The 15,464-nt window shown below is 48.1% G+C and overlaps 1 protein-coding gene across 2 annotated transcripts in view; it reads right to left on the minus strand.

Moving 5' to 3' along the window:
* Window positions 1-7,700: 7,700 nt before the first annotated feature.
* The window catches only part of gli2a (GLI family zinc finger 2a), a 108,259-nt gene continuing 100,495 nt past the window's right edge, over window positions 7,701-15,464 (minus strand). Inside the window, exons 11-15 of one of the 2 annotated variants that reach the window (XM_076264440.1) lie at window positions 14,331-14,495; window positions 13,434-13,712; window positions 11,865-12,264; window positions 9,131-11,562; window positions 7,701-8,383 (exon numbers count right to left, since the gene is read on the minus strand). In XM_076264440.1, coding sequence (XP_076120555.1) covers window positions 9,179-11,562; window positions 11,865-12,264; window positions 13,434-13,712; window positions 14,331-14,495 — 3,228 coding nt within the window. In that variant the 3' untranslated portion in view covers window positions 7,701-8,383; window positions 9,131-9,178. Of the gene's footprint in view, window positions 11,563-11,864; window positions 12,265-13,433; window positions 13,713-14,330; window positions 14,496-15,464 lie in introns of both variants that reach the window. The other variant, XM_076264439.1, reaches the window with a different exon arrangement.

Consider the following 15,464-nt stretch of genomic DNA (forward strand, 5'->3'; position numbering starts at 1 on the left):
AGTGTACCTTATTGTGCTTGCTGTGCTGTGTAAATCCTTCAACACCTCAAGTAAAGTGCTGGATTGAATTGCATCGACTCTTTTGTGTTCTGATCGACACCCCAGTGAGACACCCATCTTAAATACATCATTCCTCATACAGTCCTACAATTATTTACCAACCCAACACCCATTTAACAACAGCAGTGGCTCATTCTGCTCTATAAACAAACAGAAAACAACCAAATGAGAAAAAGCACATTTAGCCCCAAAATGGTCTCTTGAACAGTGGTGGTTCTGTCCGTGTGTGTGTGTGTGTGTTTATGAGTGATGTTGTGTGTTGTAAGTGTTTGTGGCAGATTTTGATGCCTTGATGACTGATACTGGGGGCTCCCATTTAAAGCACTGTGGTTCAATGTCAGCCATTTTCACAGTCATGAGGCCATCCTTAAAAATATTCTTGTTTGCAGTAACAGCCAAAAAAAAATTGGTCAGTAGGTAGGTCAATATTTTTTTTTTCAAGATTCAAAGTACAATTTTGGTCATGGTGATTACGTAGGTATGAATTTAAACAAATGTGCATATTGTGACGTAACTGACTGGGTCCTCAACCCGTGCCTTCAGGCGCATCACTGCAAACCTCAATCTGATGCAGGTTATGTAGACCAGCCTTTCTCAAACTTCTTTGACCTGAGGCCCAGTCATGGCAGACTTTGGGGTCATAGGGCTCATCTACACGTACCCAACCCCACTCCCTCCAAATCAAATTGTCATTATCATTATTATGCCTATATAATACATGCACTTTCACTTAAATGTTTTGTGACATGCACATCAGAGGACTGCTTTACTAATGTAAGATATAATTCGTTTCATTGCTTTTGCATGGTTGCATGATGCTTGCATAAGAAAAGAAATACTTCTCAAAACAGCAAGAATTATATGGGTGCTCTTGTTTTGGGATGTTTCCCTCATGCAAGCATCATACATTGGTAGGAAATGGAGAAAAAAAAAAAGAAACGTTTGTTTTCTTTTTTGTCGGTCCGCGGTATCTTGATCAACTGAGCAGCAAATTATCAGACGAAGCACCGGGCCTAATTTCACTCCACGACTCTGCGGACCTCCGCGGATTTCCTGATTGGTTGAGAAATCCTATTTTCTGATTGGCCGATAGGTTAGTAATTGAACAGCAGATCTCTGAACTGAATGAGCGCACAGACAGCAACGTTGTGTGACACGTTTGTAAAATATAGCCCTTAGAAATTTCTGTGCGGGCAAGTTAATCATTTTTCGGAGTGAGAAATGCCATGTGTGGCGTGTGAGCGTGTGAAGTCATTGAAATGCATGTGTCTCACGCTCAATGCGTGAGACTTGAGAGGTCTGCTTATAGTATTGCCTAACAATACTAGTTTTCATACATGACATTACGATTACACTCAGTAGGATAAATATCACAACTGGTGCTGCGCAGCGCCAATAGCTTATGACTTGGTGGGATGAACACTGTTTTTCCCAGTGTTTTTTTGATGCATTCTAGCTACTGTCAGTGACGCGAGATAACTAGTCAGAAGTTATTAGGGAAGTGCGGTGTAAGTTTAAATTAATTTGTGCGTAGTGCCGGTGTCATTCGTTTATTTTACATGTCTTACAGCATAAATAAATGCATTCATAGTCTAGTGAAGTCAGATATGAGCATACAAAGACGCTTAGAACTCATGTTAAGCCTATGGTAGATGCGCACTAAAATGCGAACGCGCGATTTGATGTAGGCAAAAGTATCGACTGTTACTAACAAAGGTATTATAGTAATGTTATAAATGTGGCGACGGAATAGCCTAGAACTTGGGTAGACCTAGTGTTTAGTAGCCTATGCACTTGCGGTGACAAAACTAATGTGAATCGCGGACTATTCTACAACCAAAGAAAGTAAAGGAGATTATTTGTACCTGCGTTAGCCAAATAAAGGACGGGACTGCACCCTTCACAAACCGTAAAAATAAAGTTTATTAGTTTTACAGTTGACTACAGTTGACAGTTCACTATCAGTCCACACAAACAATTCTGGTTTCCTTGCACTAGCCATTTTCGTCATAGCCTACTCTGTCTGTTTGTATAGCCTACAGCGCGCAAGCTTTGGTCAATTTCTGTAACAAACAGTGCCACCTTTAGGCCTGGGAACGTGTTGAGATGGATCCGTTTGGACGCAAATATTCTTGATACGGTCCCAGGGAAGACGGAGGAAAAAAAGATCGGTTTGGTACGTGTGGACTAGCCCTCAATGTGGGAATCAGTATTTTTATTCAGTGATGGTCCTGGGGTTGCTTCATTAATCAGAATAATGGTCCCTGGTTGGTTCACTAAAAACCCTTGCTCAAGATTATAGCGTTAGTGCTAGCAAGTTTGGGTCCAGTGCAACACTAGGCTGACAGCACTGGTTATACGACCATACCTGCAAAGTAACTAGATGTACAAAATATGACCGCCGCCCAGTCCAGCACATTTTTTCCACAAAAAGAAATCACGCTGAAAGGCTTATATGATTCTAACTGTCTCACTAAATTGCATTATCCACACTCAATTCTCACTGGTATCTGCTAGACAACAAGTACCAAAATATCATTAGTTCATAGATTTTACATGTAAAATTCATTTTATACAACCCCATCTCCATCTTGCCTGTTCATAATTCTGAGAAATTCTTGATTGTTTGTGTTATGTTGTGTGTGTGTGTGTGTGTGTGTGTGTGTGTGTGCATGCAAGCGTACATACTGTATGTCTACTGTGTATGTGTCATACGTATGATTACTGTGAATGTGTGTGTGTGTGTGTATCTGTTTGTGCACATGTGTGCACATGAAATGGGTTAACATGACCCCTGGAGGCAAACATACGGAAAAAAATGGTCATCCTAGGCCCTACAGTTCTCAAGATATTCACAGAGAACTGTGTCTGCCCTACCCTCCTTTCGGGGGGTCCAGTCCAGCGGGGGGGCTACAGATCAAAACGAAAAATGACGGTTCCATGCTATCCATGTGGGGGTACATGCCCACCAAGTTTTGTGTACCCCGGTCTTTCAGTGTCCCGGGAATCCTTGTTGGTGTACATCACTAAATGTACACATAAATTATTTTATTGTAAGGCCCCCCATGAACGAAAGTACACAAAACTTGACATGCATTCGGAGGGTGTCATAATGATCCTACACTTTTAATTTCGTGCAGTTTTGACCTTGTCAGCCAGAGATATTGTGGTGAAAACACCTAATTTTTTGCTTTTTAATTTTTAACTAGGTGGCGCTATACATGAAATAAGTGGTAATGGGATGGGTTGACGTGCCCCCTTAAGACCAACATACATAAAAAAGGTGGACCTCCTAGGCCCTACGGTTCTCGAGATATTCACAGAAAACTGTCTCCGGCCACCTACAGGCCAGTTGGTGTATAGTAACATAAATTAATTTATTGTGTGGCCCCCCATGAACGGAATTCCACAAAACTTGGCGTGCATACAGAGGGTGTCATAACGATCCTACACTTCCAATTTCGTGCAGTTTTGACTATGTTAGGTCACAGATACCTTCAATTACAACACCTCATTTTTACTTTTTTGTGTTTAACTAGGTGGCGCTATACATGAAATGAGTGGTTATGGAATGGGTTGACATGGCCCTTTGAGATCAACATACAAAAAAAATGGTCCTCCTAAACCCTACGGTTCTCGAGATATTCACAGAAAACTGTGTCTGCCCTACCCTCCTTTCGGGGGGTCCAGTCCAGCGGGGGGGCTACAGATCAAAACGAAAAATGATGGTTCCATGCTATCCCGGTGGGGTTACATGCCCACCAAGTTTCGTGTACCCCGGTCTTTCAGTGTCCCGGGAATCATTGACGGAAATTTGGGCATGCGAAGAAAAAAAAAAAAAAATCTGACTAAACCTGACTATGACCGCTTCGCTGCACGGCGGTCATAATTATGGGTCAACAGGTGGGTTAGTATTCTGTCATGGTTTTAAATATAGGGCCCGGAGGCCAGGTGAAGGCCCGGAGGCCAGGTGGAGGCCAGGTGAAGGCCCGGAGGCCAGGTAAGCCAGTGTCCAGAGTCTCTCAGCTGTCCCTCTGTTTGGAGTGGCTTCTGGCCATACCTCATAGACTTCCTCTGCCACTTGATTTTCTCAGGATCAAACTAGCGGTCTGCGTGTCAGAGCAGTCCATAGTGTGTTATTACAGCGGGGTTAAAAGATGGCTAAAATAGACATATTGCTGTGTCTCTTTACGCACTTGTGAAGGTCTGATTGCCGGGTCAGGGGTTTGTGGATGTTGTGGACGTTGTAGGCTGACCAGAGCTAGAAGAGTGAGTAAGTGTGTGTGTGTGTGTGTGTCCTTGTCACTGTAGGGTGGAACAGAAGCTTCATTTGAACTTGGGATAAAATGCACCGCCAAACCAAGTGTGGTAGCGGACCAGTTAGCCCTTAGGCTTGACCTTGTTGTCCTGCACACAGAAACAATACAGCTGCAAAGAAGGGCTGCATCGCTGCTCTGGGTAGAGTTGGCCGTATGGATTCAGTAAATCAAATAGGATGTATGAGAGTATAATGTGAAACTATTAAATGGATTTTAGATAGAGTACATACCACAAATACTTATTTAGGGGTGACGAAGGAATTTAGGAATGGTCACTTTCATAAATGTCTAAGGATTTGGGATGTTACTTGTTATAATTTATTATAATTCCAAATTACATCAACAGCATGCAAGGCTTCAAGCCACTGACCACTGACCAAGTCACTACCCATAAAGAAATGGTAAAAATGTCTCCATTGTTCAAAACCATGACATCCTTTTTAACACCCCACTCAGGGCTCAGGGTCCCACCAGCAACCCCAACATACACACACGTACACACACACACACACACACACACACAAATACACAGACACACACACACACACACGTCCGCTGCTCAAAACAGCCATGGGTGCAAGAGGTCACAGATCAAAGGCAGAGTTCTGGGGGCCTGGCCCATGCCTCGGCCTCAATGTGCCACTTCATGGGCCTCATGGCTCTGGGCTTCATGGGCCTCATGGCAGTGCAGGAGTTCCTGGCGCAGTGCCCAGACAGAGGAAAGGGCTTGCTGAGTGCCCAATGAGAGGAAAGGGCTTGCTGAGTGCCCAATGAGAGGAAAGGGCTTGCTGAGTGCCCAGTGAGACCTTGATCCTGGGTTGGGTTGGGTTGGGGGGGGGTTCAAACCCCGCCCAAATCCTCCCACCATAACCCCTGATCTCTGAGGGTCGAGCCATGCGCTAGGCCCCGCTTTGATGCCCAAAAGCCAGGAAGGGGCCAAGAAAGAGGCCCGGTCAAGAGTATCGCTTCATTATGATGACCTGCCTGCAGAGGCCAAAGGTCACTGAGTAACATTCTTTCATCGCTTAAAATAGTGCCTGCTGCCAGTAGGTTGTTAAAATTGGACTCGTTTGCACAAACTCTCTCTTTCTGTCTCGCTCTGATTGAATTCTCTTAGTTGTGTCTCCATCCACTTGTGTTTTGCTGTGGTGTCTTTGATGTGTTTCGGAAAACAAGATACGCTTGTGTTGGTGGAAACTTGATTAGTCTTCTTTATTTTACCAAAGTGGGCATCAAACAACAGCAAAAACAATCCCACAATTTCTGAGGATATTTGGAACGATGAAAGAATAGCATGTGGCTTTTTCACAGGGACAAAACCCCCAAGAGTTTGCACGGAGGTCTTGCTGTGACTCTAAGGCAAACATAGGGGACTTTTTCAGAGACTGTGGCTTTCTGGGATAGCATTGGGGACGTTAGCAATCAGCAGCATTACACAGTCAGTCCCTATCCAAACAATGCCCCATTGTTAGCCTCCAGCTGCGCTGGGTTGCCTTGCTCCAGGATCACATTTTGCAAAACAGACAGTACAGTATGTGCAGGGCAAAAGGAAATGGTTTGCGGAGATGTTTGAAGGAGAAGGAATGGGAGTGGTGACAGGTTGTGTTTGTCTTGGAGGGCTACTCAGCAGAAGTACAACGAAATAGGTGAACAATGTTCGAGAAGGAAAAGTCCTTCTCTAGCCGCGAGGTGGATTTCAGTCACTCCTCTCAACTTTCTCACTGATGTAGATGAAGTGGCTCTTTTGTGTGTGACCACTTCGAGTGGCCTTTCGGGGGGACTCTGAATCAACTGTGAGTTTCAACGTTACCACAATTCAAACATGCTTTTTTCTTCAATGGTCTTGTGGTTTTTCGTAGCCGAGAGCTGTGCCTTTGCTTTCGACAGCTGTCCTCGTGTCCAGCTGTCTCCCTTCACCCACAACAGACACAGCTGCAAGGGTCAGTCCTAAGGACACTAAATCACCGCTGTTACTCGTCTGAAGATGTGTAAAACGCTTTTACGGAGATATCACGGTGTATAAGGAGTGTGGTGAAAAAACCCACCACAACAATAGGCCTATGTCCGTTACCCTTCAGTGACATGTTGAGCAATCCCCCGTGACCCCAAGTGATCCACATTTTTACATGCGATTAATGCCCCATTTAAAAGACCCTTTTCTCTGACACTCTCTTGCCCCATCTGCGTGCTTGTCTAAGCTTCGCCTTGTCTGTTTGGGATCACATCAGCTCCACTGCCATGCTAACCTCTTGTTCTCCGCTCCTGGGAGGCTTGTTGCCCGGGGCTGTTTTCCCCCCTCTCCCCTCATCCTCTCTCAGAGAGAATAAGAAATTCCAGTGGCAAGACCAATCAGGCGGGGTCTGGATCACCACCGATCCTCGCCAGCGTCTGCTGTCAAGACCAAAATCATTTGTTCCTCTCGTTGCTTTGCTCCACTACCCCCAGCCGCCCTTATTGTGCCTCGTCCCCTGGACTTCCCTCTCCTGCCTACACCCTTCAAGTGAGCCGTTTTATGTGGTTTCCGTGGCTCTTTCCTCTGGGCCAGACTGCCACTGTTAATTTTGGACAACATGCCAGCTAACATTAGAAAATGCTTTGCGTGCGTTTTTGTTGATTTTGTGTGTGTGTGTGTGTGTCTGTGTGTGTGTGTGTGTGTGTATTAAGTATCCCTTTTCACTAAGAGATCTGAGATGCTTTTTGTGCATTTTGAAAACTCACATTCACATATTAAAAACACACATTCCGTAAAACCTATCCCACCCGTAAGTGGATGTAAGCTTTATTTAAAAGCAGCATTTTCTTTAAATATGATGGCCAATCAAAAAGGAAGAAATTACTTTGTGACTTCAGGAGCTAAAGTTAAGCCAGCCTAGTGTTCAATATTGATGTGTGAAAGTTAGATATTGGCTATCATGGGCTGTTGTAATTAACATAGTGTTGCAGTGACCTTGCAGTGAAGTTGCTAATGTTGGCTAGTCCCATTGAGCTGTGAATATAGTAGTTAAGAGTATCCTTCTCTCTCTCATCTCCATATCTTGAGAAGGAAAACATCCACATAGAGGAACAGTAACTGGAGTCTGTAGCATTTCTGATCAAGATGAATCCGCTTGGGCTTGTTCTTTGACATGAAGCTCTTTTCCCTTCTTCTTCTCTTCCCTTCTGAAGACTCCTAGAATTCATTAGGGTTCGCGGGAGAGCTTAAATAATGATGTCTGCTTTCATGTAACCCAAAGGGGGACAACCATGTGATTTCAAAAGAGATACAACACAGGACTATGGTTGAAACACACACACACACACACACAAAATAGAAGAGGAAGAAACAACTTAAGATACTGTATTTAAAATGTACAAAAGCTGCAGCTCATACACTCCAACACACTCTCACACAACAAGACAGACTTTGCACAAGTAAACGGCAGAATACAAAAGGCTGTTTTTAATTCAAACAATCAAATGTAGAGTTTGTACTGTCTTTCGTTGATGGGTAGGGGGTATTTTGTTCTTCTCTATGACCCCTTAGTTTCTCTGACCCCAGCCAAAACATGAAAGGCCGCATATTTTTTTTGGTATGCCTCAGAGGTGCATCCCCACCCAACTCCAGTCCAGAGGGGGATGCTCCTGCTAATTGGGAGGCTGCGCTGTCTCCATGGAGAGAATACTTGCATATTCCTTTTTTAAAGAGGGGTGTCTCTCCAGAGGGGTGTCTCTCTGTGTGTGCGTGTGTGTGTTGGGGGGTGGCATCTCAGAGCTGTCAGGTCTCTGCAGATGTTCACACACACACACACAAGCCGTTCCTCCGTCCGACCTTTTCAATCACATGAGCTGACGAGACAAGTGCACAGCGAGATCCATCCCCCTGTAGGACACTTGAAGGATATCCCACCTCCATCTCTCTCTCTCTCTCTCTCTCTCTCTCTGTCTGTGTGTATTCAACATTCACCAAGTCCATAGAAAGAGTCACGATTAAGGACCGGAATTGCGTCCCAACAGTTCAGTACCCTCTGTGTAAGAAAAAAACAAATGGAACAGCATTGTCTTATACACTTAACGAGAGGAGAAAAAAACACATAGTAATCAAGTCGTTAAGATAATTTAAAGTGTGTACTGTACCATACAGTTATACTATAAACAATATGTTTAAGTCGAGAATAATACTTTAAAGTATTTGTTTGCCATGTACTCAAACTGGCAACATGATTAACGTAGATGTCTGAGTTTAGGTCACACTGGTTCTGAGCTGGAAGGCACTTAGTGAACCATTTTCAGTGCACCGCTAAAGAGGAAGCCGCTAGGAAATACTGGGCTGTGACTTACAAAGATTCATTGACTATGGCTTTTGGGTAAACAGGATAAATGAATGACACTTCTCCTTATCAACATTTCATCATCAAATGTATAAAATGTATACTATGTTTTATAATTACAAGCTTTAGAGATTTTTTTTAACTTATTGCCAGTTGTAAAGCGATTCAGTTGCTTTTGTAGTACAAATCAGTGCTTATTTCTTAACTTGAATGTTTTTTTGTTTTGTTTTTTTGAACAAAAAGACTGTGTCCCCTGGGGCACCGACTTTTGGTGCAAAGTAACAAACAAGTCCTGCAAACAGGTGTCTTTCATCATTTCAGCATGTTCCTTTTCAACCAACAGAGAACAGATTTCAAAAGCACACTCGTACAGTATGCACATCCACGAAAATACAAAAACAACAACAAAAAACAACAACAAAACAAAAACAAGCACACACATACATTGTGTTTTCCTGATGTTATGGCAATGGCAAACCAACCCATTTGTCCTTAAGCCATTAAGTTGAGGAACTTGCTCTCCTCTGCGAGAGCCGTCAGCATCGAGCTCATGTCTCCGATCGCCATGTTCCCGATGCCCGAGGGCACAGAGGCCAGCGTCACAGAGTTGCGCGGCGTGTTCAGCCGCGATGAATTCTGGGACAGGCTCTGGAGGAGGCCTGGACTGAGCGTGCCCGACATGAGGCTGGAGTGGTCGCCGTCGTCCAGCATGGCGTCAAAGTCGATCTGAGCGTGCTCGGCCACCACGGGAAGCTGCGAGTCCACGGTGCTGGTGACCTGGTTGACCCCCGGGGAGGGCACGGTGGCCGCGTTGGTGCCCGGGTCCTGGTTGGCGCAGGGGGACATGGGCACGTCGAAACCGGCGCTGGAATCGAGCACGTGGATCTCGCCTGAGTAGAACGCGCCGCCACCGTTGGCGTGATTGTTTCTGCTGATGCTGTTGTTTCCGCTCTGCTGGTGACCTCTGCTGTCAGTTCTCTTGGGGCTGGCTTCTGAGGTTCCGTAGTTGGCCTGAAGGAACCCGCTGGGCTGCATGGAGATCAGGCCCGCATGCTGCTGCTGCTGCTGTCTGGCCGGGGGTCTGGGTTCTGCAGGAGGCCGCGGGTTCATCAGAGCCCGGTTTCCGTTCTGAGCGGTCATCTGAGACGACGGAACGGCAAAACTCTGCTGCCCGGTGCCATTCATGTACGACGAGTTCGTCCGGTATTGCTGCTGCTGTGGCACATCGGGATTTTGCTGCGGCGTCGTTGCCATTGGCACTGCTCTGCCATTCGGAAGGGCAGCATTGCCGAACAGCCCGTGTTGGTTGGCTGCACTCCCTGTCAAAGCGCCGGACTGCATTGCCAATGGGTTGGTGGATGAGGAGGGCACCCTGTGCTGCTGCTGCTGTTGCTGGTGGGCGGTCATCCGCTGGATGCCCCTCTGCATGGCCTGCTGCTGCTGCATGGACGCCAGGCTCTGGCTCATGTGGACGATCTGCTGGTTGGAGCCCTGGAAGCCCTGGTGGTGGGGGTGGGGGTGGCCACCGAACGCTTGCTTCTGCTGGACCACGGCCAGGTTGCTGCGGAGGATCTGTAGCTGCTGCTGCTGTTGTTGTTGTTGTTGTTGTTGTTGATGTTGTTGCTGCTGTTGCTTAGGAACCCTCTCCATGGAGTCCATGGTCCCTGAGCTGACCTCGTTCCACTGCACGGGCATGCTGCTCTTGCTGATGCCGGACGAAGCGGCGAACTGCTGCTGGGGCCGGGGAGTGAACTGAGAGGACACCATCGCCTGACCGTTAGCTGGAGGAGTCATGCTAGCGTCTATCATAGCCATGCGCCTTTGCCCATAGAACTGCTGCTGCTGCTGGGGCTGGTGTTGCTGCTGGACTGTCATGTTGCTCTGGAAGTCCTGTGATTGGCCTCCGCCGCCGGGGTAGTTACCAGCCAGCGCGTCCTGAGGCGAGCTGCCGTTCTGGGACCTGAGGTACTGGACCACGTCGTCCGGAAGCACAATGTCGTCATCGGCCTGGTCCAGTGCCATCGTCTCCATGACGACGTTCTCCGAGATGCTGGGCGGGCGCTGGACGAAGGGGTGGCGGTGCAGGCTGCCGTCCGACCAGGTGTTGCCGCCGGCAAGGCCGCCCCCGCCGAAGCCGCGTCGGTCGGCGGCGGTCAGTCGCGAGACGTTCATGGTGCTCACGCTGTTGTAGCGCTGCACCCGCGGCAACGAGAGCGGGTCCTGAGCGGGCCGCCGGACGGGGTCGCTGGCGCGGCGTGGAAGACTGTCGGGCACCTCGTGGGGCATCATGCCCGGAGCGCCGTACCCGGTGTCGCTGCATCGCCTGGACATGCCGGCCGTGTGGAACGGGTGCCCCGCGCCCTCCCTGTCCTGGCGGTCGCCGTAGAGCGCCATGCGCGTCCGCAGGCTCATGCGCTCCATGTTGGGCAGCGGGGTCGGAGGGGCGCCCCCGGTGGCCGCCGCGTACTTGGCCTTTAGCCGGTAATGCTGCGCCGGCGTGAGGCCCATCCCTCCACCTCCTCCTGCTCCCTGGCCTCCGCAGTGGCTGGCCTCGCTGGAGCGTCTGGACAGGTCGGTGGAGATGGGGTCGTAGGAGTCGTACGACGCGGCGCTGATGTTGTTGTTGTGCCGGTGGCCGCCCAGGCCGAACTGCGAGGCCTCGCTGGAGCGGCGGCTGGAGTAGCAGGGCGAGATGCCGGACGAGCGGCGGCTCAGCGTGTAGGCCGAGCTCATCGTGCTGGACGTGCTGTCCCGACGCTCGTTGTTCAGCTGGTTCAGCAGCGTCACCTCACACGTGATCAGATCACCGCCGCCACCAATACAGGGGCTGGGCAGGGAGCCGGGGTAGCCCATATTCGGACCCTCAATAAGGGAGCCTGGAGGAAGGGGGAACACGTGTTTATGTTTTATTCATGATAACTTTGACTTACGGGACTTTTATACAGGACTTGAATTGAGAAGAAAAGAATGCAAGACTTGTTTGTAGAAGTATACGTGATTATCCATCTATCTATCTATCTATCTATCTATCTATCTATATATACAGTATATATATGTGTGTGTGTGTGTGTGTGTGTGTGTGTGTGTGTGTGCCTTTGTGTTTGCATTTGTGTATGCATGTATGTGTGTGTCTGTGAGTGTGTGTGAGAGCGTAGTCATGAGCCCGAGTGGTCCTTACCGACAGCCGGGATGGGAGGTAGTTTGGTGTTGCGTCCCTGCGTCTGCGGTCCGGCCGGCGGTTTCCCCCAGGAGCACGAGTCCCTGACGCCTCTCAGCCTCTCCTGCTTCAGCTGGTCCAGCCGCAGCAGCGATCCCCCTCCCCCTCCCCCTCCCCCGCACGGCACCACGCGGCTCCGCCGCAGGCCCACGCCCACGCCACCGGCCATCACAGCGCCCCCTGGGGAGCCGGTGGAGTCGGCGGCCATGGGGGCGGCCTCGTCCAGGGCGCTCAGGTCGCCCAGGCTGCCCCCGCTGCTGTGCAGGGCCATCTCTACTCCACTGTCATGGTTGGTGGCACTGCCCAGCGGCGACGGCTCGCTGCTGCAGGACGAGTGCCCGCCAGGACTGGACTGATACATCTACAGGAGGGGGGGGCAGAGAGAGAGAGAGAGGAGAGAGAGAAAGAGAGTGAGGAAAGAGGAGAGAGAGAAAGAGAGAGAGAGAGTCAAACCCTGGATCTTATGATCAGTTGTGTTTTGTTGCACACTTCTACATGGTTGTTTGCAGATGATTTTCCTTCACTTCTAGCTCCAAATGTGATCGGAAATGCTATTATATATGGATGAAGCCAAGAGGTTGTGATAAACACATTTGGATGCAAACCAAACGCTATCAATGGGTAAAATACAATATGAGACAATGAGAAAATGAAATATTAGGAAAAAAAAAACTTGAATGATCAAATGCATCTAGCTGTGGACTTCCTCCAGCACTTATTTCTCCCCCGTTATATTCCACTGTGCTGGGCAGGCATGTCTCGCTGATTAAAATAAATGTCCTACTTTCTGATGTATTTCATCATGAATGGAGTGGGCCTATCACACTGTGTCCGCATGACGCAAGCTCCTCTGCTGTGACATGACCTAACAGAGGTCCAAGCCCCACTAAAAAAGACAGCCCATCCTCACGCTTCCTTTCTACTCTCCCAGAGCCCACGCTGGGCTCCCCTGACCTGTGCATATCAATCTGATAATGGCTTTCACCGGCCCCCCATGGACCCTCTCAGATCTCACACACAAGGCCAGGAGATCCATGCTGCACATACTTCAAATACAATGAATGCAATTTCCCATGCAAAGGCTGTCATGCTGTGTGGTGTGGGGTGGAGTGGGAATGGAGTTAGTTAGTTGGTCAGGCTCTGCTCACCTCAGTAAGGCCTGTGCCCAGGGAGGAGTGGAGAGGATGGCAGGGGGAGGGGGGGCAAAACAACAGGGCACAAGGCAGCGTGTGCCAGCGTGTTAGGGTTAGCAGGTTAACAGGTTAGTGAACATATCAGATGTGTGAGTTCAGAATATGAATCACTGTTAGTATTTAGTATTTGGTCCTTTTTTAAAAGCTGTAGTTCATACAGTAAGTCAACAGGGCATGCTGTAAGTGAAGTGCACGGAGTAATGCCTATTTTGGATACTTGTTATCTGTGAATTCACTCGTACATGTACATCAAAAGGAAACACAGAGGAAACGTCTAATACCCATGTCAAACTCAGTGTTTTTTTATTTCTTCTGACGTTTACAACTTGGCTCTTACCACAGAGTTCTCAGTCTTGATGGACTTGACCTGCAGGTAGTCCTCCATTCCTTTGGTGGTGCTGTTGGCTTCTATCACCCCGTCTGGCCCCCGTCCACCTCGATTGCCCTCCTCGTTCTCGCCGTTGCCCTTAGGCGGCGGACCCTTGGGAGGGACATCTCCTCTCTGCTTCTTGGTGATGTGGGCGTCAGGGCCGTGGACGGTCTTCACGTGCTTCCTCAGGGAGCTGGGGTCAGTGTAGCGCTTCGTGCATCCTGGGATCTTGCACACGTACGGTTTCTGTTGGGGGTCACAGGGAGAGAGGCCCAATCACACATCCACTGGGAACTTCAGGAGAAAAAAAAAACTACCGGCATAAACAAATGTCCATTTCGTACCAAAAGTAAAATGTATATGTGCAATGTATTTTCACATGAAAGCTGTCTGGCTGTTTAACCAATCTAAAGGATAACGGTGAGACACCTATAATAATATACTCTATAATAATATCATCAAATGTCTACAAAATTTGTGAGTGTATTTCACATAGTCGTATCCAGAGATGTAAAATTCCGGCTTCAGAAAGTAAAAGTCCTGCCACATTTTTGTTCCAACCATTCACTTAATCAGCTGATTCTAATTAGCACAACTTTTATGCCAGGTAGATCAGGTAGTTAGCGAAATTACATACATGTGCTAAGCACACAAGTAGAACCAATACATGGCAGGACTTTTACATCTCTGGATGACAATGTTGGCCGTGGAGTGTCCTGGGGTGTGTTTCCCAAAACCATAGTTGCTTACCTGTTAGCAGCTTAGTTGGTTGCAATGCTAACTTAGTTAGCAACTATGTTTTTGGGAAATGCGCCCCAGTATAGCAGAAGGCCAGGGGCAGGGGTGTGGTGAGGGGAGGGGTACCTCGTTGGAATGCGTGCGGTTCTGGTGCTTGGCGCGGTCCGAGGCGTTGGAGAAGGCCTTGTTGCAGCCCTCGTGCTCACACACGTAGGGCTTCTCACCAGTGTGGGAGCGCAGGTGGGTCTTCAGGTTCTCCAGACGGGAGTAGGCCTTTGCACAGCCCTCAAACTAAACAGAGGCAGAAACAACATGAATCAAACACAAAGGAATAATAATGATGTGCAATTGTTGGATGACATGTACTTAGCATAAAGAACACAAGAGGGACATATTTAGTAGTATGGTCTTTTTGAAAAGAACATATAACATCAATGGATTACTGCAAAATAATTAGCAAAAAAAAGGTCTCTTGGTATGTTTGTATTTAGTATTTCTATGAGCTTTTAGGATTTGCTGAGATCTTCTTATGTGAAGGCATAATTACCCATCTATTTTGAGAATATATCCCTTTATTGTCATATACTGTACTTGCAACGTATCTGTTACCACTGCTTGTGCTCTTCCATTCTCTGAACCTGAAGTGTGTTGTTTTATCTGCTTGTGCTCTTCCACTCTCTGAACCTGAAGTGTGCTGTTTTACGCGTGAGTGCTTCAGCTCCACCACAGTGCTGTGTTGGTTCAGAGAGGGCGTCGGCGCGTGAGTGAGGCGGATGTTCTATTCTATTCTGTTTCAGACCCTGAGCTCCTCTGATCGATCCTCCCAGCACTCCGCCACTTCCGTCCGTGAAGAATTATTTGTTGTAATTTGCCATTCCTTCAGAGCGGGAGCTCCACACAGATATAATTGGGCCTTGGGTGTGCGAGGGGATCAAATTAGATTAGCTCAAAAAGTGGACATTAAAGCCCCCCCTGAGCACCCCCCCCCCCCTTCAAAAAAAAAAAAACAACCCGGGTGAAGTAGGAGAGCAGCAAGAAGAAGAGGATCTGTGTGTTGGACAGACAGGGGAACTAGCCTGATGGGGCTGTGGGAGCGTGTGTGTGTGTGTGTGTGTGTGTGTGTGTGGGGGGGGGGGGTACACAAGCCATTGGTTTTAATAAGGACCCATGGCCCTGGTGCTTCCCTGCGCTTTTTAATTACACACACTCACGCCTGTCAGTCAGAGCCTCCGACTCTCATCTACCAAGTTATATTTTTAA

The sequence above is a fragment of the Alosa pseudoharengus genome, unplaced genomic scaffold (assembly GCF_046254945.1).
Source record: "Alosa pseudoharengus isolate Yale_2024_CS ecotype anadromous, Long Island Sound unplaced genomic scaffold, YU_APseudo_1.1 YU_APseudo_1.1_scf_3, whole genome shotgun sequence".
NCBI lineage: Eukaryota > Metazoa > Chordata > Actinopteri > Clupeiformes > Clupeidae > Alosa > Alosa pseudoharengus.